The 26313-nt window shown below is 41.2% G+C and overlaps 1 protein-coding gene across 2 annotated transcripts; it reads right to left on the reverse strand.

Annotated features, from left to right (window-relative positions):
• Positions 1–4901: 4901 nt before the first annotated feature.
• Positions 4902–15360, reverse strand: Zfp37 (ZFP37 zinc finger protein). Of its 2 annotated transcripts, none has more exons than XM_028779989.1 (4): positions 15253–15360; positions 12014–12089; positions 11462–11596; positions 4902–6572 (listed from the first exon to the last, which is right to left on the reverse strand). In XM_028779989.1, exons 1-4 carry the CDS (start codon positions 15283–15285, stop codon positions 5026–5028), a joined length of 1791 nt encoding a protein of 596 aa, XP_028635822.1. In that variant the 5' UTR covers positions 15286–15360; the 3' UTR covers positions 4902–5025. The 2 variants fall into 2 exon arrangements, with proteins under 2 accessions (XP_028635822.1, XP_028635823.1); XM_028779990.1 differs by having other exon boundaries at positions 12014–12086; positions 15253–15356.
• Between the last annotated feature and the right edge of the window lie 10953 nt (positions 15361–26313).

The following is a 26313-nucleotide window of genomic DNA, read 5'->3' on the forward strand; positions in this document are numbered from 1 at the left end:
AGAGAGAGAGAGAGAGAGAGAGAGAGAGAGAGAGAGAGAGAGAGAGAGAGAGAGAGAGAGAGAGAAAGCTTCCTTCTATGTCCTTTATACAGGCTGGTACCAGAAGGTGTGGCCTGGATTAAAGGTGTATCTTCCCTCCTCAGAAGATCAGGATTAAAAGTGGATCTTACCAATTTTCAAAGATTTAATTGAGAAAAAAAATCCTTCACAGGTGTACCCAGCTGCTTGGCCTACCCAGATGCAATCAAGTTGACAAGCAAGAATAGCCATCACGGGAGTATTTTCTACCTGTTTGCTCTCTCTTTTAAAGAATCTAGACACGCTGCACAAGATAGTAATTTTATTCCTTCATGACCTCTTCTTCAGTGCCTGCCTCCAAGTTCGTGTTTGATTTCCTGTCTTGACTATCATTCATAATGTGCTGTAAGATATAAGATGAAATAAACTCTTTCCTCTCCAAAAAAGAAAAAAAAAGAAAAAAAAAGCTAAGAAATATTTTGGCATATATAATATATAATACTTCCAATATAATATATGGTATATATTATATACTTCCAATGTGTATATTCCAAACTAATCTTTTAACTTTTGCATTGATTGCATTTAGAATGTCTTGTCTTTAAAAGATCACATTAAATATAGACTACTATGGAAAAAAAGAAAAAGAGAAGACATGGGGAAGGCACTGGGGAGGAGGGAAACCTCTCAGAGGCTGAGGCTGAGGCTGAGGCTGAGGCTGAGGCTGAGGCTGAGGCTGAGGAGGCTCAGGCTGGCCCCCTGGTGCTGCAATCCAGTAGCCCTGGGCCTGCACGTGCTTCAGAATCAGAGCCAGGGTCTCAAATGTCAGGATTTAGACAACGCCTGCCTTCATGTATTCAGTAACCAGTGAATTGGTGGGCTGAAGAATCTAAAGCCACATCTCCTGGCTTCTGTTCAAGTATTTAGAATAATCCTGAGCCTTGTGCTTTAAAAAAAATAACATTGGCTGTTTTTTCTTGTTACAAAAGTGATGCATGATTCTTCTAGAGAAATGCAAAAAGCAATACAGGAAATATGGATGAGCATAGAAGGGTGTTTTCTATATGTATATTTACATGCATTTCTATAGGTACTTTAAACATTTGATCATGTTCATACTACTTATAGTGCTTTATAACTTATTTCAACATATATATGTTGATCTACACACACACAAACACATATACACATATTTTTCTTGTCATTAAATGTTTTCCCCACAATCATCTTAGCGGCCTACAAAGTAGTGCATTATAAGCATGTATCTCAATCTAACTAATCCCCCATTTAATGTAAATAGCTTCATCTTCGCACGATCTGTCTTTATGACCTTAAAATAAATTTCTTAAAATAGAAAAAAAAAGAATCCAGGCACTGTAATATGTATTTTATATAATATTTCCCACATCATTAATTTCCAACCCATGGATCTCATTTGTATCTTATCACATTGCTTCTCTCTAAATTCCTTCTCCAGTAGACTCTTCTATTGCAACTTAAGTTGCTTTAAACTCATCATGGAGAAAAGTAAAACTGCTTGTGTCTCCCAGGTTGCCTTCCTTTCTGTCAATAGTCTTAGCTCAGTACCAATATGCTCCCCATCTTCACAGCCAGAAAACAGTGTCTTTATTACGAATCCCTTATCAGCTGTGTAGTCTTTTTTCTCTTTTACATCTTGGAATTGTTTGCACACCAGATTGTTGCTAGGATCATCCTAAGCCTGTTCCATATAATGTAATATGTATATGTGCGTGGTATGTGAGGGGTGCATATGGCAAAACATGTCTATGGAGGTCAGGACCGCTCCAGGGAGTCGATTCCCTCCTTCCCCTACATGGGAGCACTTCACCTGCTGAGCCACCTTGTCACTGATCAGAGCCCCTTTTCAGGCATAGCTGCAATCACTTATAATTTTGACAATTAGCTATAGTGGGGAGAAATCTGCAGTTCTCCGAAGCTTGAGCTGGATTTGGGGCAGCCTGTGCCAGCCTGGCCTGGCTTTTATGTCGTTGCCAGCCCTTATTCTTACTTCATTGTCTCCTGAGCCACCCTCAGCACTGACATCTCGTTCTCTTAGACATTTTTTTTTTCATTTAACAAAGAATTTAGTTTTTACTATACAAAATGACTTGAAGTACTAATGTCTACCGTTCAGGATATCCTTCTAAAGGGTTTTTTTCCAGCTCTGTTTATAGTGACAGACTTCCACTTGGAGAGAAATTACCAATGCCAACGGACTCATATTGTACTTTCTTCACCCAAGAGCAGTTATTTGGATATGAAGGCATAATATTCATAAGGTAATCTTCTGAGACAGGCATGTACATGTGTACACACATACTTTGCTTTCTCCATATTTATGCTTTATTGTTCTCTGAAATGAGGAAGTTGGGAAGAACCAGAATGAAGTATTTGCAGAGAGTATTTAATAGCTTATTTGTTTTAGGCCTATGCTAGACTGCCTTATAGATAAAATACTGAGGGGAATGGAATAGGACTAGACAAGATCTAACCACTGAGCCATGGATGTTCTGAGAAGGGATTTAATGAATATGCTGTGAGAATAGGAAAGGTTACAAATATTGTCTTTGCAGGGAAGGGAGTAAGAAGAACCTATTTTTTGTTTTGTGTTCTTTTGTTTCATTTTGACTGGAGAGACAGCTGTGCATGCTGGGAACTGAACGCTTAAATTTTTGGTTGTGAGATTAGCCTTTAATGACTGAGTCATCTCTCCAGCCCAAAGGCCTGTTTGGTTTTTTTTATTTGTTTAAACTTGCTTCAAAGTCATGATTTTGATTCGGCTTCCTAAGTGCTAGGATTATGTGTGTGAGATCTCAATTGAGAAAACGCTGCCACTAGAAGAGCCCGAGGGAAAGCCTGTGGTGCACTTTCCTGTTTGATGGTTGATTTGAGAGCGCTGTCCTGCTCACCGCTGGAGATGCCACCCTGGGCTGATAATCCTAACGCCCAATAGAGCAGGCTGAGCATGCAATGAGAAGCAAGCCAGTGAGCAGTACTCCCCTGTGGCCTCTTACCTCTAGGTTCCTGCCTTCAGTTCCTGCCCTGACTTCCCTGGATGATGAACTCTAAGCTACAAGATGAAATAAACCCCTTTCTTCCCCCTAGTTGCTTTTAGCCATGGTGTCTTATCAGCAATAGAACCTAGCTAACACAGTTTGCAATGGCAGACAGGTCTCTTGAAAAAAAAATTAAACTGATGTACAGTGCCTTCTGGAATGCTTCCTTGACAAGCATTCTGAGGCAGACTGTGAGAAGCTGAGTGAGTGATCCAGCAACAATATCTGCTACTGGGCAACAGGTATGGAGGCAGTTGTCGCAATACAGCTGAAATCCTTGGCTAAGACATTTGTGAGTTAGCATTCTGAATATGAAATAAAATACCACTTTCACTCATCTGCAATCGGAATTCATTTTTAGCTTTTAATAGCAAACAAGAGAAATAAAGTAGTTACAGTTATGAGTCATGTTAACAAAATCTGTGTTCTATAGGAAACTCTTTGTGAATTCACTATCAAGGTTTAATGCCATATACTTCAAATTCATTCATAGTGACCATAGAAATCTTATGTCACTTTGTCAAATAACACTGTGGAATAGACTCAGTTGTATTTTTAAACTATGTTGACTAGTGCGTATAAAAGTATTTTACTATAATACATATTTGAATAAGACACATATACATGATAAAAATGTCAGACGTCAATGCTGCACTCCTGTGTTCAGTGGTAGCCACTAGTAATTTTCATCTAGGTTAAAAAAAAAAACAAGTCTATTCATATACAAATTTTTGTGTATAAATACATATATATGTACACAGAGGCATAAAAAGGCAGAGACACACATTCACACTCTGTCTACAATGAGAACATATTATATATACTGTTCAACAATATATTTTCTGTACTTAACAATATAACAAGTATCATTCACTACCAACATATTTTCAGCTGTTTTCCACTTTTTTATTAACCTCTTATTAACAATATCTAGGCAAAACCTCTTAAAGTTTTCTATTGAATTCTTTAATTCTAGCACTTCAGAGGGAGAGACAGGCACATCTCTGTGAGTTCAAGGCCAGCCTGGTCTACATAACAAGTTCAAGGCCAGCCTGGTCTACATAACAAGTTACAGGCTAGCCATGAGTAGTACATGGTGAGATGCTGTCTCAAACAAAACAAAACAAAACTAAAAACAAAACAACTCCCCAAAGTTTTCTACTAATTTGGAAGCTAAGAGACATTAACAAAGAAAGCTAGACAATACCAGAGGATGCCCTCACCTGTATTTTACACAAGGCAGTAAGTATGCAATAAGCAAAATGAAAATTAAATAACTAATTGTGGTGCTTAAGCACACATCTAAAAAGTTCATATAGTCATAGTTTACTCTTCATTGTTCTAATTCATTAACATTTTCACAAATGTGTGTGTGTGTGTGTATGTGTGTGTACATGTGTCAACCTTGGGTACTGTTTCTCAGGAGTCCTGTACCTTGTTTTTAAAACAGTTTTTATTGTTGTTGTTGTTTGGTTTGGTTTTTTTTTCAGTGACCTATGGCTTGCAAATTAAGCAAGTCTGGCTGGCCAGGTGGTCTCAGGGACTCTCCTGTCTCAGTTTTCCCAATTGTGAGATTGCAAAAACACACTACCACATCTGGTGTTTTACACAGATCCTAGGGATGGATCAGATCTCTGTACTTGCTTAACAAGCATTCTGATTATCTCATCTCCTTATTGACTATGTTAAAAGATCCATATTTTAATCTAAATATGGAGACAATTTATAACAAGTGTAAAAATACAGTGTTTTCTTTAAAGGTTTAGGATCAAGTTTAAATTTTATTACCATCTTATGTAAAGATCCATATTCAAATTCTCTCATGTATCACAAGGAATGATTTCTTAAAAAAGATTTTCTAATATCATCAAATTGAGAATATCTTTAAGGTTAAACAATACTGAGCCAGTCAGTTGTCAGATTTCCTGCATTAATTTTCCTCCTGAGATTTCTCTTCTGAGTGAATTTTCATATGCTTGGTAAGAGAAGCATTTTGTTTGAAGGCTTTACCACATTCAATACATTCATAGGGTTTCTCTCCAGTGTGGGATCTCTGATGAATAACAAGTTGTGCTTTTGCGTTGAAGGCTTTCCCACACTCATAACATTCAAAGGGTTTCTCCCCTGTATGAGTTCTCTGATGTACAATGAGGTGTGCCTTCTGACTAAAGGCTTTCCCACATTCAACACACTCATAGGGCTTCTCCCCTGTATGAACTCTCTGGTGTTGGGTAAGGCCTTCGATTTGCTTAAAGGCCTTACCACACTGATTACATTCAAAGGGGCAATCACCTGTATGAGTTCTCATATGGTAGGTAAGAGATGAGCTATGTCCAAAGGCTTTCCCACACTCGTCACACTTATAAGGTTTCTCCTTTGTATGAGTTCTTTGATGTATAACTAGGTGTGACTTTTTGCTAAAAGTTTTCCCACATTCATTACATTCGAATGGTTTCTCTCCTGTATGAATTCGCATGTGTTTAGTCAGGGATGAGCCATACTTAAAAGCTTTGCCACATTCATTACATTCATATGGTATTTCGCCTGTGTGTGTTCTCACATGTTCAGTAAGAGATGAGTTGTATCTAAAGGATTTGCCACACTCCTTACACTCATACGGCTTCTCGCCCGTGTGGGATCTTATGTGTTGCATAAGGTTTGAGCTGTGTCTAAAGGTTTTGCCACATTCATTACATTTGTAGGGCTTTTCTCCAGTGTGGATTCTTAGGTGGTCAGTGAGGGCGTGTTTATGACCATGTGCTTTGCCACACTGCTCACACTCGTATGGTTTCTCCCCGGTGTGAGTTCTCTGATGTACAACAAGGTGGGACTTTTGGCTGAAAGCTATCCCACACTCGTTACACTCATATGGTTTCTCCCCGGTGTGAGTTCTTTGATGGTCAAGGAGTCCCTGTTTATGGCTGAGGACCTTCCCACATCGATTACATTCATAAGGTTTCCCAGAGCCTGGGGCTTTGTCGGGTTTAGAAGGACTACGGCGGGGTGATTTCCGTTTCTCCCCGGTCTGAATTTTGTCTTCCTTGGTATGGGTCGCACTGTGACGGCATACTTTCTCACAGTTCTTGCCAGTTTGGTTTTTGTCACCTTTACCAGACAACTTATTGTTGGATGACTTGTCACATTTCTTTCTAGTTGAAATTTCATCTTTGTTCACATCAGATGCAGAGTGGCTGAGTGATTTCCTGTGTTCATTAGCTGTATCATGTTTCTTTTTTGTAGAATTTTTAATCTGATCGGGTAAATCTAAATTCTGATTCAAGTTCTTCCCATGTGAACTGGATTTATGCAATCTTTTTTCAGAAGGAACATGTTTTGAACGGATACCTTTTCTCTCCAACAAAGCACACTCACTGCTTTTCTTACTGTTTGAACTTTTCTTCCTGAATGTTGCTTCCTTAGTGAGTTTGCTTTGGGATTTCTGCTTTTCCTCCCTCTGCTCATCATCTTGTTGGACTTCTAAAATAGAATTAATGAAACATTCTTGTGAGTGTCTGCACTCCCACTCAAGTTCTCCATAAGTTTCCTAAAGAGATGCCCTCCTTGTGTGGGGCTGTGTACTTACTCAACCCTAACATCCCAATATAAGATAAGCCTTGTGTGGGGCTGTGTACTTACTCAACCCTAACATCCCAATATAAGATAAGCATCAAGAATGCATGTCCCTACCCTCTTGGACCTGATGGAAAGAAAGTTATAATAAAACCAGGGGAAAGACAACTGAAGTAGTCATTGGGAAAAGAGTTGGCTGCTTAGAGACAGGATCTTGTAACCTTGGATAGAAGGTAAAATAGACACAAGGAATACTGAACAAGCAATGCATTAAATTAAAAAACAACTTTGTGATTATGCCAGGTATGGTGGCACACGCCTGTTAATCCCAGGACTCAGGAGGCTGAGACAAGAGACTTTTTCATAAGTTTGAGGTCAGCCTGGGCTACATAGCAAGACATTACTCTCTCCCACTGTGATTAAATTTAAGATGACATGATGTAAGTACTACAAGAGCCACACTTACCCTGTGTAGTAAAAGACTTTTTAATACAAAGAATAAAGCACCCACACACAGGAAGCAGAAATGTAGGACTATTTGTTCTCAAGAACACAATGTGTATAATTTCAATTTCCTGTGACCTCTAAGTTGCCAGTTCTTATTCCTGGTGGAGTTTGGCTAAAGTCTCTGCCCTTGAGCTATAAGAGGTGTACTCATGCCTCTCCAATAAACCCCTCTATTTTTACTAAGGCTGGCTAAAATAAACGAAAACAGAGAATACATCTACCAAGGAGAAGTGAGGAACCAGCAGATGACTGTGGCACTAAGCAGGGGAGGCTGCTACTCCCTTCTCTTCCATCAGCAGTGTAACAAGGACATTCTTACTAAACAACCAACGACTCCATAGTTCCTCTACGTTCCCTGATGCTTTTTACAAAGTCATGACATTCCTAGCAATTAGCCTGGGAAATGCTTTACACCATCTGAGTTTACAGTGAGCATCCACTCATTTTTCCAATGACCTGTGGAGTACATGCCTCTGATCCTGTCACTATTCCAACAGTTGATGGCCAATTTCAAGATTGTTCATGGCTCTAAGCACTTGCTTATTTTCTTTTCCCTACACATTGCACAATTACACATTTAGAAACATCTTAAAACATCATTCCTCTTCCCTAAGACTTACTCCCTACTAGCTCTCTTCATAGAAATAGAATGGGGAAATCATCTAAGGTAAAAATTTTAAAGATTTAAAAAGAGAAACATATGTAAGAGTGAATAGACACCTCCATGATAAAATAATTTTATATGGAGAAAATAAGGGTATCTGAATGGATGGCTGAAATTCTCACTTTTATGGAGGGCACTTAAGAGATTGTGATTTGGGGTGGGCTATGGCAGCACACACCTTTAATCCCAGCACTCATGAGCCAGAGGCAGGCAGATCTCAATGAGTTCAAGACCAGTCAGGGCTACATAATAGAGATTTGTATTTAAAAAATGAGGCGGGGGGGGGGCAGACAGAGGGAGACAGAGAGAGAGAGACAGAGACAGAGATGCAGAGACAGAAACAGACACAGGGAGAAACAGACAGGAAACACACATACAGAAAGAGAGAGAGAGAGAGACAGACAGACAGACAAGACAGACAGACAAAGACAGATATGTTAGGTAGAAGTTAGATATAGTAGGGGAAGGGGGAGTCCAGAAAAGCTGAACTGTTAGCTGCTCTTTCATCCAGGGACTCAAGAGACCCAGCACCCTGGGATAAAGAGATAAACAGGACACTCCAGGTAGCATGGCAACACAGTCTTCTGTTACCCAGTGATGATGGGGAAGACAGCGACAAATTTCCTTCTTAAAAGAAAATGATCAAGACTTATACTTGTTCTCTTGGCATGTGAGATTAAAACAATCTTTGCCTGTGTATACATGTTCACTTGTATATGTGTGCACATACTCATGTGCACATGCATGTGGAAGCCAGTTTGACATCAAGCCATTCCTAAATTGTTTTCTTCATCTTATTTTTGCAACAAGGTTTCTCACCAAACACAGAGCTCACCAGTTGGCTAGACATGCTGGCCAACAAGTCCCAGGCTCCGGTCTCCACCTCCTTGGTGCTAGATTACAGGTGTGTACCCGCAGACACAGCTTTTCACATGGGGGTTAAAGAGCTGACTCGGGTTTATGCTTGTGGGCCAGTACTTTACAAACTGAGCCATCTCCCTAGCCCCATACCAACTTCTTACAGGGATGGATGGAGTTGTCACAGCTGATATCCACTCCCCGAAAGACAGAGCATGAAAAGACAACCAGACTATGAAGGGATTGTGAAACACAGTCCGAGTATGTAACAAGATCACACCAGGGCAGATTTGGCTGTGATAGAATAATAATTGATTAAGGCTGAAATAATTTTCTCTTTTCTTTTCTTGTTATTATTATTATTATTATTTATTTTTTTTTGGTTTTTCGAGACAGGGTTTCCCTGTGTAGCCCTGGATGTCCTGGAACTCACTCTGTAGACCAGGCTGGCCTCGAACTCACAGAGATCTCTCTGCATATGCTTCCTGAGTGCTGAGGTTAGAGGTCTGTGTATACCCCTTTCCAGGAAAATAATTTTCTTAATTTGAGATAGCAACTCTGTACTGGCTGGCTTTGTGCCAACTTGACACAAGCTGGAATTATCACAGAGAAAAAAAGCTTCAGTTGAGAAAATGCCTCCATAAGATCCAGCTGTAAGGTATTTTCTCAATTAGTGATCAAGGTGGAAGGACCCCTTGTGGGTGGTGCCATCCCTGGGCTGGTAGTCTTGGGTTCTATAAGAAAGCAAGCTGAGCCAGCCAGGGGAAGCAAACCAGTAAGTAACATCCCTCTATGGCCTCTGCATCAGCTTCTGCTTCCTGATCTGCCTGAGTTCCAGTCCTGACTTCCTTTGATGATCAACAGCAATGTGGAAGTGTAAGCTGAATAAACCCTTTACTCCCCAACTTGCTTCTTGGTCATGATGTTTTGTGCAGGAATAGAAACCCTGACTAAGACAGACAAGAACCTGAATTTGAAGAGAAACCAAATGTAACTTCAGAACGGTAAGCATGGGCTCACTGGGCCCTCCAAATATAGGTAACGCTTATCAGTAACATACGTGAAGAATTAGGGAAAAGTGGACTCATTAAACCCTCCTAAGAACTAGACTTAGAGACAAGATAAACCTGATTCATTCATGCAGTGTCAGTGACAACTAAGAAAAACAAACAAGTGGAACTTGACAAGAGGATCATGGAATGCAGGGCTGAAATCAGAGGACAAAAGCAGGGAGCATGATGGGAGCCTCTGACTATAAATTCAAGATGTTCCACAGCTGACTCTTAAGAAACTCCCCACAAGCAGCTCCAATAAGAAAGTACAACAAAGACATCGGAGATGCCCATCTAGATGCTGCCAGTGTAGAAAAATTACCTTGTATTTGCATAATGGGAGATCTTTTAGAAAGAGATGAAATAAAGGACTAGAACACATGGAGATATGACCTTAAGGGACCATCAGCAAAGTAAGGGGAGCTGGTGAGTAACACCCATGTAAAGACACCACAAGAACTTAAGGATGACAGCTGTTAACGTGGGCACTAGAGGACAAGAAGTTTGACCAAAGATTGTATTACTTACTTCCCTATTGCTGTGACAAAACACCATGACCAAGTCAACAGAGGGCAACCAACGTTTATGGTTTCAGAGAGATAAGTCTCTTTCTCCAGTCATGGCAGGGATGCATGGCAGCAAGGGACTGTCACACAGCAGGAAGCTGAAAGTTCACATCTTGAACTGTAAGAAGGGAAAAGGCCACACCTCCTAAACCTCCCCAAACAGCATCACCCACTGAGTGATGTCTCAAATGCCTGAGACTATGGGGGCACATCTCAGTCAAATCACCCCAGGGATTAAGGGTGGATGGACATGATGCTGTCTTACAGAACAGGGGTACGAGGAGTTTCATAGTTGAAGGAAGGAAACAAAATTATTAGGAGCAGGGGTATCCATTATTCCCAGAGATGCAGAAAAAAATACTGATCTAAGAATGTCTGAGTTCATTAAGAGAAACTATGACACATTAGGGAACTGGTGTGCAGGTAGGGGATGGAGAAAATTGAGGATTCTTTTTTAAATATGGTAAACAGGAGTGAGATTGAGAGTTGAAAAAAGTTGAAAGCCCAGGAATGGGCATACAGGTAGGGAAGGGGCTAGGTGAGGGAGCTGGTTGCTTCAGGATGCTGAGCCCTGGACCTCAGCTTTCCCCTATCCCAGTCAGAGTGGTGACTGATTGTATCTTGCTCTTTATGGAAGACCATGCCTCTCTGGCTCCCCAATAGCATGGCATGTGGAATTGCAGCATTTCTCCTGTAAAGAGATTATGCATGCCTACCCTCTGAGCCAGGCAGCTTGCTCTGACCACTTGAAAGTGAGCTACATCTAAGCAGTGATTAGTTACAGCAGTAACTAAGTGGTTCCATTCATCCCTTTTTTTTTTCTCCATAAAATAAGAACTTGTCATGAGCCTCTCACATGACAGGTTTACAGAAAAAGGAGATATTAGAATCTCCAAGGTAAGAAAACACCTGTACTTTGAATTCTTTTTGTCCTGAGAGATTCTGGTGTTTTTTCTACTGGTTCCTGGTTAAGAGAAGAAGACCTGGGACTTTTAAGAAAAAAAAATTTTTTTTTCCATACTGGGGATTAAATCTAGGTCCTTGTGAGAAATCATTCTCTATTCTGAGCTGTATCCCCAGCCCTAATAAAAGATTACAAATTACTCTTTGAAGAATTCCAAACTTACCATCAAGAAACTAAAAACTTACTTGCACTGCCTCCTGTTTTCTTGGGCCTTGCTATTTTGTTCAGACTACTTGGGCTGGTTTTCTTCACCTTTCCCGATGACGGCTCTTCTTCTCCTTCCAACTTGGAGACTATGCCTTGATCGGGATCTTGATTTCCTATTCACAAGAAATGGTAGAAACTGAGTGTTGGGCCAACATCTCAGAAATCAAGCCCTGGTGTTTGTACTTCAGGGCTTTCAAGGTTAATGAACATAAATGGGTCCTAATGCTTCACGATGAGGATGCCCACAGACCTCAACCCAGGAAACCTTCCCTTTTGGTGGCAATGGCACAAGCATCATTAAAAGGGATTAAAACTCCCTGAGCAACCACCGCCACCGCCACCGCCACGCCTCCGCCTCCGCCTCCACCACCACCACCACCACCACCTCCACCTCCACCACCACCACCACCAAAATAAAACAAAACAAGGACACATTAAGGACTTGAGGAAGAAGAGATTGCAGGGGTCATGCTGTGGGTGGTGGGGACTGTTGCAGGGGTCATGCTGTGGGTGGTGGGAGCTGTCCTTACCCATCGAGGCGGGGCTGCTGCAGTTCTCTAGCTTCATACCCTTTCTCTGTCCAGGTTCCGGCTGCGCCCATTCCTTCTGAGTAAAAGCCACAGATGCATCGGTGAATGTTACTGATTCCTATCACACTCTTACTCAGTCTGGCACTTCTTAACTCTCCACATTCCCGAGTGACTTGAACAACAGAATTTGTTCTCACCTCAACTCTCCACTGTTGCCCACAATAGACATTTAAACACCCTCTCTCAACATGTAAAGGCAATCCCTCACCCTCACAGACCAGCAATGTGTGAGTTGGATCCATCACTAATCTCTACCTCACAGACTTCCAATCTGACTCTTAATAACCCCTAACACTCACTGCCATGGCCCTCCCAATCCCCAGGTCAGTACAATTCTCCTTAATCATGTGAGTAATTTTAACAACTCCCAACACCAAATATCAGCAGATCTTTCCAGGCCATAGGTTCATCAATCACAGAGGCCCACAAGACACATTGATCTCTAACCCCTAGAAGTCCTCAAATCTCTAATCTGACTAATCCCCAATCACTGACTCCAAGAGAACTCTTCAACAGCATCCATTACAGAGACACTACTCTAGCAGACTCTAGCTCTAGCCTCTCTTTCATTTTAAATAAAATCCACCATCTCCCAGGGATGCTGCACCTTACAGTGATCTCAAGTAGAGGCTGTGTTTAATTTTTCCTCCATGGCTTATATACCTTAGGATCTAATGATGGATGGAAATGATTCCTTCCACCATTTCTTAACCACGTTCACTGTCTCAAGTTTGTATGCAGACTCACCAGCTCTTATTACAGTAACCTTCAGTGAGTCGATAGGAAGAGTGACAAGACTCCATGCTGCAGCTGTAATCACAGCCATGTTTCACTACAGCTAATGACTCAAAGCAAATCAGCTCATCAGGAAGGGATGAAGTCACGGTGGAAGCAAACCCAGGCTTCCGAGAATCCTTTCCCAGTAGAGTCATGTAGAACACACTAATCCCTCCAGAAACAAGTTTAGGCAACACATGCGAAATGGGTTAGAAAGCCCCAGCAAGGGCTGGTGAGATGGCTCAGTGGTTAAGAGCATTGACTGCACTTCCAGAGGTCACGAGTTCAAATCCCAGCAACCACATGGTGGCTAACAACCATCTGCAATGATATCTGATGCCCTCTTGTGGGGTGTCTGAAGACAGCTACAGTGTACTTACATATAATAAATAAATAAATTAAAAAAAAAAAAAAGAAAACCCCAGCAAAGGTCCAAAGAGATTTTTACTGGGGGCTGGGTTATATTGGAACCATCTACATGCATATACCTGGACTCCATTTCCTGGAGCCCAAAGTCTAATCTCAACCTCACCGTCTATAATTAAGCCCTATTCGCTCACATCCATATGTACTCGGAATGTGATTTCATTTTTCTGGTGTAACTCCAAATTGTCATCATAATCTCTTGCCTTTGACCATTGCAATAAACTTCTGACCTCTGGCACCTACTTTTGACCTGTAGTTCATCTTCCATAGAGTAGATAATGTATTTGATGTATCAATCAGATCAAATTGCTTCCTTGCTCAAGCCCAGTGGTTTCTCATTGAAATTAGAATAAAATCCACATCCAAAGTAGCCAATATGATCTTACATGATCTAGAACCTTCTACCACTGATTTCATAGTTTTCTACTTTCCCTGTGTGTGTTCCAGCCACATTATATTATTATTATTATTATTTTACTATAACAAGAAGTTAATTTCTATGGTAGGCCTTAGCAATCAACGTTCTTCTTTGAATACTTTCGATCTCTGCATTAACCACAGCCTGTCATTGTGTTCATAACTTCCATTTCTTTAAAGATTAACTTGAGACAAACACTTCTGATCTTTACTCTCTACCACATTACCCTCTTTTACTTTCTTCCGAACAGTTACCTTTGCCTGGAGTTATCTTATTCACACGTATATTTACATTTTACTGTCTCTTTTCTGTTTCTCAAATTTAAAAGACAGACTTGGAGGAGGTGGCAACAGCGAGGGGGCTGGATGGATGGCTAAGTTGTTAAGAGCACTGGCTGCTCTTCCAGAGGACTTGGGTTCAATTCCCAGAATCCACATGGCAGTTCACAACTGTCTGTAACCCCAGTACCAGGGGATCTGACACACTCACAGCAATGCACATACAATAAAATTAAATAAGTTATTTTTAAAAAGAGACTGGCTCTGTATGTTGCTACTTAAAACATTCTCTGGCATAAAATAGGTGTTCATCTTATACTTTGTTCTACAATTTTCCAACCATTGACACCCAAATATCCCTTAGTCACTAACCTTTCTAAACCTCCTCTACATAGAAGTTCCTAATCACCATTCTTCTCAGAACAGTCACTAACCTCCACTGAACTCCCGTGACCATACAGAACCTTCTATCATTTAGCCTTGCAGGCTCATAAATTCTTGGCCTCAGAATCACAGAATCATAAAGGACTTTTAATAATTATTAATAATTCCTACCAAGAACCCCATCACTAACGGGACAGTTAGGACTACTGATACCTTTTCTCCCTAGATGATAATCTGCCATCCAAATCGGCACTTCAATATCGCACTCCACCAAGTCTCATGCGCTCATTAGCCTCCAGGCACCTCACTCACTGCCAGTCACACAAAACAGGGACTCCTAATGACACTGTTTATTAGACTTCCAGAAATACCACCATCACTGACCCCAAGGCCTCAACTTCTCATCCTCACATATTCCAAATGAGCCAATTCTCCAAATCTCAACACTGCTCCTCTCACTGTGCAGCTTGTAATCCCCGTTTACTTAAAACACCAGCTCCCGAACAGTTCAAATTCTAATCCTTGTAGGGCTTCCGGTCTGTAATACATCACAAAGCCCTCATTTCTGATCTTGCTAGCTTTCCAGACCCAGACTCGGTCACTGTGACTGTTACAGACGCCTCCCTGCCCCCAAGCATCACGTATCTCGCAGATCCATCAAAATTCAGATTTCCTAAAATCACAGCAATGCCCAACTCCACATGCCCCTAATATCACTGGTATTTAATACACCATATGACCATAATACCCTAATACCTTGATCCTTTAGAACACTGGCCTACCCAAAAGACTATTCAACACCGACGCCACAGATTCTCAAATCTTGTCTACTCAGACTCCAGTCACCCTCCAATCACCGATAGCCAAACCACCCCGAAAACCCTTACGGCCCTCACCGCATCGCTGTCCGCAGAGTCTGGTGTAGCCATCTCCTTCGGACGCCTCCTTTATAAATTCTTTGTCCGCACTCCTCCGGCCCACCGCCTCTGGCTTTGTCAGGTCCTTGATGGAGTCAGAGGCCGATATGGCGGCCACCCCGGACACCGCTTCAGAGGGTCCCAGGGCTTCGATGGCGGAGCCCTGCGGAGATTGCTTGTGGGCGCGGCCATGTTGGCATGGACCCCGCCGTACAGCGGAGGCGCGGGCGCCTCTGGGATCACTGTGCAGGCAGGGCTGGCGACTGTTTAGTCCCGGTTCCCACCCCGAGCTGGCAGGAAGTGCTTAGGGGAGCTACTGCGCGGGACACGCACCCCAGAATCGAAACCCCGGAGGCGCAGGGAGGCCTCGCTTCGGGAGTTCTGTTACAGAACTTGGAATTGCTTTTCAAAGGGTTTTCCAATTGCAGTTGCCAGGGAAACCCGGGAGGCAGAATGAGGAATCCTACAGTGAAAGAAACAAGAAAAACCTGTCTAGACTAATGTTGATTTACAGAGAGAAGACATTTATCGCTGAGACGTAGGATAAATTCTTTAGATTACTGTCACAATGGGGGAGGGGAAGGGGCAGAGTCAGAGAACACATCACTCCTGGTGAGAGCCCAGCATTGGTGAAGACATTTCCTTAGAGTTGCACAGCTGTTAATGCTTCTCAGTGCACCACTTAAGAAGCTCGCTGCGTTTGCTCAACAGTTTTTAAGTAGAGTTTTTTGATATGTAAATATGTACAATCAAGGTGCTCGACTCTATTGGTATAGGACAAAGAACAAGAGGACACAATCTTCACACACACACACACAGCCCAGTTTGGATTCTCAGCGAGGCAGAGGTGATGAGCTTATTGCAAATATATTGTTTCTCTTTAATTGACTCAACACCCCTATTCGAAAGTGGACAGAGAAAGGAGACTGCAATCTCATTATGTAGGAAGCAGAGGTATAGTCTTTTCAAGACTAGCCTTGTGAACATGAGGTTAGCTTGGGCTATACAAAGCACTTGTCTCAAAAGGGCAAAATAAAATGAAGGTTTTTGCAGATTTATTTAATGTGTATGTGCAAGGGTCTGAAGACAGAACAGATTTGTGGAGACCAGAGTATAAATCGTAAGAGTCAGTTCTCTGTGGGGATCCAGGGACTTCACTCAGTTCTCCAGACTTACCTACCAAAATAGTTTCTACACCCTGAGTCTACAATTTTAAGATGTTGCCTTTTTTTCCTGAAGTCCCCTTCAGAAGACAGAAACTAGGGCCTTGTGCTTACTAGGCAACTAACTACTCTATCCTGAGCTAAATCCCAAAGCCGAAATTTTAAAAACAAATAAACCTGTTTGTACCTCTCCCTTGTCTGCTTGTCCCCAGTAGTTTTACCCTCCTGTTCTTGAGCCTCTGGTTGTGGGGATTCACCGGAGAAGACTGCTCAGACATGGGTTTAAGCCAATAGAAAAGCTTAATAGAAAAGACATGAGTGTTTGGGAGCCCAGTGTAACACTGAGCCTTTCTCAGGATGTGCTTTAAGTACAAAAGCCATGTTCTGGGTTGACATATTTCAGCTAACAAGAACAGTTAGCCAGAAACAGAACTACAGAAGCAAAAAAAAAAAAAAAAAAAAGCAAGGTTAGTGCATTTTGAGACTTTCCCAGAACCATATAGACTTTGCTAGATCCATATGGTTATTTTTTTTCTTTTCTTTTGAAATAGTCCACCCTCTTGTAAAGGGGACTCCAACACTTTCTTCTCCCCTTCTCCCCACCCGCACCACCCACCCCACACTAGATAGGAGAGAAAGGATAAGAAAGAGGGGGAAAAAGAGAGAGATCACCAAATCTAACCTTTTCTTTGTTTCTTCTCTGACCACTATCAGTAACAACCTGTAGTCGACACCCTAAATCCACTGAAATACCAATAACCGCCTACCCCGCCTCTTGGGAATGAGGGCTTTGTGTTCTTTAGAGTGTTTCCTGCTGTCTGGTGGCAATGGCATCTTTGGGGACCCTAAGAAAATTGGGATGTTGCTTAAGTCCTGGGAGAGCTGGTTGTTTCATTTGCTGTCCAGGAAGGAGCACACCTAACTGAGGCAGTCTGAGAGGCTGGACCACCTGGGGCCAGCTGGTTTGACTTCTTCCTTTGTGTGTTGAAGCCTATTTTTGTGCATTCCAGTGCTGATCTCTGTACCCAGAGATCTAATTGCAGTCTGGACTTTGGTAGGACTCAGTATTTTGTAAAACATTGCTTTCCAATACCTCCTGATTGGTCAGATAAAGAGCTGATCAGCCTTATAGCCAGGCGGGGAGCCAAAAAAGGGGGCTTCCGCGTGGGGGGGGGGGGGGGACAGAGAGATTGAGAGAGAGAGACAGAGAGGATCTCAGGTGGGGACCAGGAGAGTCATCATCAGAACACAAATGAAGAAGGAGGCGCCAGGAGAGACCAAGATGTCTGGTGATGAGCCGTGTGGCTGGGAAGTAGGCCAGGCCAGCATTGTTAGACTAGAATAGTTCAAAATCTGTCCAGCTATAGTGCCTGAAACTTTTATAAATACAAAGGTCTCCATGGTATTATTCAGAGCAAGTGTTGGCATAGAAAATTTGTACTTTTACATTGGTGACTGCTTGTTTTGCTCTGAAAACACACAAACTATTAAAAGTAACATTGTAGGGATAGTTTTGTATTAATGTAAGTATGAAATGTGTGGTGTGTGCAAATCAGCTAATGATTCTTTGCCCTGTGCATGACCAGGAGAAAGGCATTTGTAAGTCAGGTTGGATTGCATCACTAAACTGTAATGGAGTGTTATAAATCCCCATCCATGCCATCTGAAAGGATGGCACGTAATAAATAGTAAGTCACAGGGACCAAGTAGCCACAAAGACTCATTGGCTACTGCAGAAACATCCATGTCAGAAACATCCATGTCTCCTTAACTTACCCCTCTGATAGTCAGAGGGTTAGGAATCGACGTCTTTGAGACTTGTACCTGTATACAGGTCTCCCATGGTCAAATTGAATCCTTAGTAACTTGGAAGGAATCCACAGCTTTTTGTCTCCAGTGGAAATAAAGGCAAAGCTTCTTTCCTAATGCAGCACATTTCCTGACTTCATTGTGAGGCTAACACATCCCTAATTATCCTTAATATCAGATAATTTAAGTCAGCAATCCTTTATAAAATCCAGTATTTTTGTCTCCAGCTGAGACAACAGTGAGACAACTTGTCTCATTGACATTTTAAAAATTAGATGATAGAGAATTGTATAATCTCTCTCTGAAAGATCTCATATCCCCACTTTGGTTTTATGAGCATTTCCTTTAAAGTGCAATGAGATCTTTCCACAGTGACTTTACCCATAGGATTGTAAGGCATACCTGTAACGTATTTTATATTATAATTTGTAAAAAAAAAACTGTTTCATTTTAATGGATATATAGGATGGAGTGTTAGAAGTTTCAATTTGGAAAGGTATTCCCATGATAGCCATCATTTTTTATAAATGTATAACTACAGAATCAGCCTTTTCAGAACTCAAGGCAGAAGCCCATTGGAATACTGAATAGATCTCAGTTATATATTACACATGTTAATTTTCCAAACTCTGCAAAGTGAAACACATCTGTCTGCGAAATTTCGTTTCTTTGGGTACTTTTAGGTTTACTTTCAGCAGTTAATGGAACTTGATTATACAAGGAACAATTAGGACAATTTTTAATAATTTCTTTGACTTGTCACCAGGTTATAACAACTATTTCTTTAAGCTTCTGTTATTTATATAATATCTTTTATGAAATTTTGAATTTTTAATACATTTCCTATTAATAATTGATCTACCTCTTTATTTCCTAGTACCAATGGTCCTGGCAAACCCATATGAGACCATATATGGGTTGTATATAATGGATGATTTCTGTTTCAAATTACATGTTGTAGCTGTATAAATAACAAAGTTAATTCTGAATCTTCTGAAATAAGTTCAGCAGTTTCTATATGTAAAACAATTCTATATGTAAAACATAAGAAAGAAAGAATCAGTAACTATATTATGAGATTCTGGAAATCAAATGTAACTGTTGTGGTTTCTTATTGATATAGAAATGAGATTAATATTGTTACTCTCATAGACATTGTGCCTATATAACACATTTAGGAATACGAAGCTTAGGCCCAGTCCTTCTTTAACTTTTTAAAAACTGATTTGAGATGGTTAGCCTGTGAGTTAAGGGCCTATAGCAAATTCATGGCTCTGAGTTTATTGTTAGGTTGTTTTCTATATTTTATTTAGAAATAGCTGAGAGGAGTTAACAGACAACAGTCCAGATTGCCTTACATGGATAGTTGGTTTTCAAAACGTCAGAAGTCCACAGAATTGGCATTACAAACATTTCTGCATTAAGGATCATTTTGATTAGAGACCTATCTGCTGACAGCTTCCTGTCTTGGATTCTAAGAAGAAATTGAACATCTTTGGGGTTACTCCAGTTGTGGTGAGACAGCCACTAGGCAAGAATGGCCTCTTTTCATCTGCAGACAAATTACTGTCCTGAAAAGGACACACTTCCAGAATAGTCGATTGATTATATCTGCCAAGACAGAGTAATCAGCCCTTAATAATTCTGCATCACTAGGTCTGTCAGATGATCCTGGGCCAGAAGGCTGAAGATCGGATGCTCCAACGTTTTTGTAGTATAGGGACTGTCTAGGTGTTCAGCAGTCTCTATAAATTGGCTATGTTTTAGAAGCTATGCTTTGTGCTTCCCATAATTTCAGTTAATTCAGTCATTCTGGATTTCTGACGGGGTTGAAGACTTATAGTCTCATAGCCAATCCCGGCTATTTACTTTGAGAGAAAAGACTTGAGAGGATGGTTTTCAGCTGACATTCATTCTATAGCCAAGAAAAAAGCCAGGTTCAGAACTACGTCTTTTAGTTAGGAGAGATGACAGAGGTTCTGATTAGTCAACAAAATGATGGACTGGGTATTAGGTCTTTTTGTACCTTACTGATACAAATTGGTATAGTTATGCTCTAATTATATTTTGAGAGAAAAGTTTTGTCTTAACAGGAAGGGTGATATGTAGGAGGAGCTATGGTGGGAGGAGTAAGGAGAAGAAGAGGAGGAGTAAGGAGAGGGGGAGGAGCTAAGAGATGAGAGAGAGAGAGAGAGAGAGAGAGAGAGAGACAGAGACAGAGACAGAGAAACAGAGAGACAGAGAGACAGAGAGAGAGAAGGGAGAGGGGAATATGGAAACGGATGTTTGCATGTCTCCGCCAGTCAAAGATAGTTGGTATATCTAGGTTGGGTATTGGCTTACACTTCTGATTGTATGAGCATCTTGCTATTGAGCATTACCAAACTTATAAAGCCTTTGATTAACATTTTTTTTTTTTTTTGGTTTTTTCAAGACAGGGTTTCTCTGTGTAGCCCTGGCTGTCCTGGAACTCACTCTGTAGACCAGGCTAGCCTCGAACTCTCGAACTCAGAAATCTGCCTGCCTCTGCCTCCCAAGTGCTGGGATTAAAGGTGTGCACCACCACCGCCCAGCTTGATTAACATTTGAAAAATAATAAAAAGAATAAAGTTTTTGGTAGAAAAAAAAAGAAATTAGTGTTCCTTTTACTATATGAGGAAGAATCTAATTAGTTCTTTTTACAAACTGGAGTCGCTTGCTTTGGGGATATTTGTTGTTAATTTCTGTCCCAAATTACTGCAAGCTCCTTGACCTCACTGTTTACCCACAATGTGCTAATTTCAGCATTCGGATAAGGCATTATCATCTCTGTTGGGCCTGTTCCTGCTAATTGATAAAGTCTTATTCCTGCTGTCACAATCAAATCAGAAAACTTTTTAATATACTTTAAAAAATATTTCATTCTGTTTATGGAGGAAAGGATCCATTCCAAATTTTTCTCTTTGTATAGGAGTTCCTGTGGGAGAATGTGCAGAAGGCAAAATAATTACTATTGAGCTTAGGACCCATGTGATTCCTACGTGTATCCTGTAATTCCTTCTCTACCAGAGCCAATTCCCTCTCAGCTTCAGCTGACAATTCTCTTGGACTAATTAAGTCTGAATCAAAATTTGGTTTGAAATAAATTATTTAATTCTTAGTTAATACAATTATGAGCAGTAGCCAGTTAATATCTCCCAGCAACTGGTGAAAGTCATTAAGAGTTTGTAACTGATCTCTTCTGATCTGTACTTTCTGTGGTTTAATTTTCTGTAGATCTATCTTATACCCTAGATAATTGATAGAATCTCCTCTTTGTATTTTTCAGGAGCAATTTTTAATACCCAGAAAGCAAAATTCTTTTTATTTCTACAAACATTTCCCCCCGCTAAGGTATCTGTATCAGAATCTGCCAGCAAGATATCATCATCCATAGAATGATAAATTATAGATTGAGGAAACTTTATTAATTATTCCTAATGGCAGTTGTACAAAAATATTGACGCAAGGTGGGGCTGTTTATCATTGCTTGTGGCAAAATCTTCCACCGAAACCTTTTTATGGGCTATCTATGGTTAAATGTGGGCATAATGAAAGTATATTTTCCTTTATCCTTCTCCTGCAGGAGTATTGAAAAGAACTAGTCTTTTAAATCAATTTCTATAATAGGCCATGCCTTAGGTAACAGAGAAGTTAAAGGAACTCCAAGTTGTAAGGAGCCCATAGGCTGAATTACTTTATTGGTAGCTCTTAGATCAGTTAAGGTCCTCCATTTTCAAGATTTCTTCTTAATGACAAATATAAAGGAGTTCCAAGGACTGGTGAAATCTTCTATATGTTGAGCCTCCAGCTCTTCTTGGACCAGCTGTTCTAGGGTCTGTAACTTTTCTTTATTTAAGGGCCGTTACTTTTCCTGAGCAGGCTTGTTAGTTAACCACGTTAATGGTAGGGCAGTTGGCACTCTATCAGCAGTGCTCCACCCTCCATATAAATTTGAGAGCCAGCATGTGCTGTGCACTGTATGTCTATGAACAGCCTGGACAGTCTGTAACTGTTTTTGAGAACATTCTAAATATCGTCATTAGGAGCATCTGTTTTATAGCTTGTTTCTGAAGTTGAAGAAATGTTAATCTGTGTTTTCTGCTATTGTAATAGATCTTTTCCCCATAAATTCATGGCTATGTCTGTCACATATGGCCTTAGTCTGTCACATACGGCCTTAGTCTTTCTAACTGACCTTCTGGTCCTATACATTTAGTCCATTTTAAACTCCAGTTTACCTGAGACAATGTCTCAATCCACAGGAGTTGGGTAGATACCTTTTGAAGTGTCCAAGTTGGATTGTAAGAATTTTGTGGAATTATTTACATCTGCCCCAGTATCCACTAGGCCTTCAATCTCAATTCCATCTAATCGTAATTACAACTTTGGTCGCTGATCATTCATAGCAGTTTGCCAAAATACTTGTGTGATAGTTTGTATATGCTTGGCCCAGGGAGTGACACTATTAGTAGGTGTGGCCTTGTTGGAGTGGGTGTGTCACTGGGAGTGTGGACTATAAGACCCTCATCCTAGCTGCCTGGAAGCCAGTCTTCCACTAGCAGCCTTCAGATGAAGATGTAGAACTCTCAGCTCTGCCTGCACCATGCCTGTCTGGATGCTGCCATGCTCCCATCTCGAAGATAATGGACTGAACCCCTGAACCTGTAAGCCAGCCTCAGTTAAGTTTTGTCCCTTATAAGACTTGCCTTGGCCATGTTGTCTGTTCACAGCAGTAAAACCATAACTAAGATAACTTGTTTCCTGGTACCTTTAAAATCTCTTGTTTTTTCCATCAGGGTAGTTAAGCTTAGAGCAGTGCTTTCTGTCATATCAGGCATTAGTTTTTCTAACTGCTCTCTAGAACAGTCTTTCCTGGGCTGACAGGGACCTCTGACCCATGGGGCCCGAGCAAGGTCCTTTAGGCAGTTTCCTGAGCCCAAGGAAGTTCCTCATATACTTCTAGATAAAGGTCATGCATAAGCCCTATGGCTGTACTTTCTACATCTTTTACAAATCCCGGGAAGATTTCTCCCTGTATTATCATTAGTGAAAAAATTGTTTTTAGGAGCTGTTCATCTATGCTTCTTTAGAAAATTACATGGTCTTCTACAACAAAAACCATCACATCATTGGAACTCTCACACCTATAGCAATTGCCTGTCAAATCATAGCACTAGTGAAAGCATAGGATCCAATAATAGCAGTAGGTTTAATCAATTCATAAGTAGGTGCAGATCTGGCCTTTATAGGTCTACTAGTCTTATTGAACTAGCTTTAGCATGTTGAAAAGCTAAAGACATAGTTAATATCACCTTTACATCTGGATCTGTTATTGCTCTCTTTAAAATGGAGTTACTCTTTGTAAAACTGTGTTTAAAAAAAATCTATTTCAGACCCAGGGTATCGCTGTTGTTCAAATTTGTCCCAAACACTTAAAGCTATTTAATGACATTGCTCTAAGGTAGCATCATCAAACAGGGTCTGTATTCTTAATTCAGAATATTCACCTTCTCCTAGCAACTGATCCTAGACAATGTTAATACTATGTGCACTCTTGAAGTTGAACTGAATGTATTTCTGCATTAGGATATAGCCACAAACCTATGGAGTCCAGGGAGTCAAATATGGTGGTTTGAGTAAAAATGGCCCCTATAGGTTCTTATCTTTGAGTGCTTAAGTAGAGAATATTATTACTTGAGAAGGACTAGGAGGCCTTGTGGCCTTAGAGTAGGTGTGCCTATGCTAGAGGAAATGTGGTGGTTGGAGCCAGTTGGTCAGTTTTATGGTTTCAGAACCCTAAGCCAGACAGACCCAGACCCAGGGACTCTCTCTCTCTCTCTCTCTCTCTCTCTCTCTCTCTCTCTCTCTCTCACCACTGCCTGGGGATTCGAATACAGAATGCTCAGATACTTCTGAATGCTCATCCCCATGTCAGTCTGTCTGCCACCAAGCTTCAAGCCCAGATGACAATGAACTGAACTTTTCAAAGTGTAAGCAAGCTGCTATTAATGCTTTCGTTTATAAAAGTTGTCCTGGTCATGGTTCTCTTCACAGCAATAGAACACTGAGAGAATCCCTGAGAAAAGGGAGGAAGGAAGACACCAAGGAAAGGAGGAAAGGGGGCAGAAGGGAAGAAAGGATGGAAAGAAAGAAGGGAAGAAGAAAGGAAGGAAGGAAGGAAGGAAGGAAGGAAGGAAGGAAGGAAGGAAGAAAGGAAGGAAGGAAGGAAACATGGTAGGTGTGGTGGATCAGGTTTGTTGGCACTGGACTTTAATCTCAGCACTTGGGAGTCAAGAGCAGCGGATAAGAAGCCAGCCTGGTCTACTGACAAAGTTGAAGGACACCCAGAGTTACCTACTGAGACCCAATCTCAAACTAACAAAATGTCCACTGAGCTTCATTACCTGAGATCAGTCTGCAGAACAGGAAGGAGGAAAGAAAGAAATGACTTTCAGAAGTTTTGCAATGATCTCTATCTACAAAGGATGCTACACACATACACTCTCACACACACTCACACATACTCACACTCACACATGAAATAAGGAAGGAAGGCAAATAGACCATGATCTGCTTCTAATTATTCCACACAGGCAAATAGTGTATACAGTCCTAGGCAGTTTATGGAGAGATGAATTGACAGCACATGATTGACATGTACACAATTAAATCTTTATTAAAATAGTGAAAACCATGATGAAGCATTACATGACAGGATGCAGCCACGATTGAAAATTGAACATGAATAAAAATCTTAACAGGTCTTAGATTTAGAGTACTAAATGGATTGACCGACCCCATCAGAGAGTAAGTCTACTGAACAGTGAGCAGTGTTCCAAGTCCACCAACACCCAAAACTAGAAGAGGTCCTGATCCAGCTTGCTATCCTGAGGTAAAGTCCAGATTCCAGGCAGATTTCTGCCTGAGTGCTCAGCAGAAGGAAAGAATGGCAGTTCAAACTCAAGGAAAGGAGCACAGCCTTTCAAGTGCCTAGAAAGGGCTGTCCAGCTGGGGTGCTGGGCTACTAACATGCACAAGGACTGGAGCCTGACCCCAGGAACACCAAGCCAATGTGTTGTGGTGGACATGCCCAGTTCAAAACCCACTTGGCATAAGGGACCCTGACCAAAAGGGAAGGAGGGTGTCTGTAGGATACTCAAGCTGATTGAATTCTAAGAATTGGTCAGTTTTTAAATGATACACATCTCTTAAAGGGCAGTGGAAGGGTTCACATCCCTGAACGCTTTCAAGAGTTCAGCTTCTCCAGTGATTCTTCCCCGGATTCTTGATAGTCAGGACACATAGCTGTTTAGCAGCCACTGACAAACTGAGTTCATCTGAAAGGGGGCTAGAAATGTAAAGGACAAGGGGGAGGCAAGAGAAGCATGGAGCTAAGACAAGTTTCTGATCAAGGCTCAAAGTTTAATATTCGGCGCTGCGTTTATATAGGGGAAGCCCACCGAACCCATCCTTTGTTTCAGCTGGATTATGACAAAAACTAAGCTCAGTGGGCCGTCTATTCTTCTAAGTTTCTATAGTAAGTTGTACATGCAGCCAGGGCAGATGACTCCACCTGGGTCCTTAAGGTCCATTGTGGTAAACAAGGTCTATTCGGCCTGCTTAAGGCTGGGAAGAGCATAATTTCCCTCCCTTTTTTTTAAAAAAAAAAAAAGATGAGCAGTACCAGTAGCTGAACGGAGGCACAAGGTTTACTTGTTTTCCCATAATCCCAGCTAGGGTAAAGAGTGACCAGGCGACCATGTCTGGCTTAGGTCAGTGTCTATATTGCTCCTTCTTACCCATCAAGGAGAACAAACAGAATTGATGTATGTCTGTGTCTTAGGACAGAGGTCTAGAACACTCTTACCCATCTCTGACTACTGACCTTCTATAGCATGCACACTCTTTCCCATTCAGACCAAAGCCATAAAGGACATATGAATATCCACTTAATACATTTCTTCATAGCGATGTATAACTGCCATGGTGAATAGCTGAGCTTGCTGAGAGCAATCCTGTATGAAGGCAAACAATCTGTTTAAGATAC

The sequence above is a fragment of the Grammomys surdaster genome, unplaced genomic scaffold (genome assembly GCF_004785775.1).
Source record: "Grammomys surdaster isolate TR1022 unplaced genomic scaffold, NIH_TR_1.0 363, whole genome shotgun sequence".
Lineage (NCBI taxonomy): Eukaryota > Metazoa > Chordata > Mammalia > Rodentia > Muridae > Grammomys > Grammomys surdaster.

Excerpts from the sequence above, each read along its gene's own strand:
- Zfp37 (XM_028779989.1), bottom strand. The coding sequence starts at position 15,285 with ATGGCTACACCAGACTCTGCGGACAGCGATGCG. Across the intron at positions 12,090-15,252 it reads ACTCTGCGGACAGCGATGCG|AAGGAATGGGCGCAGCCGGA; the intron begins GTGAGGGCCGTA and ends GCTTTTACTCAG. Across the intron at positions 6,573-11,461 it reads GAAAACAGGAGGCAGTGCAA|AAGTCCAACAAGATGATGAG; the intron begins GTAAGTTTTTAG and ends ATTCTATTTTAG.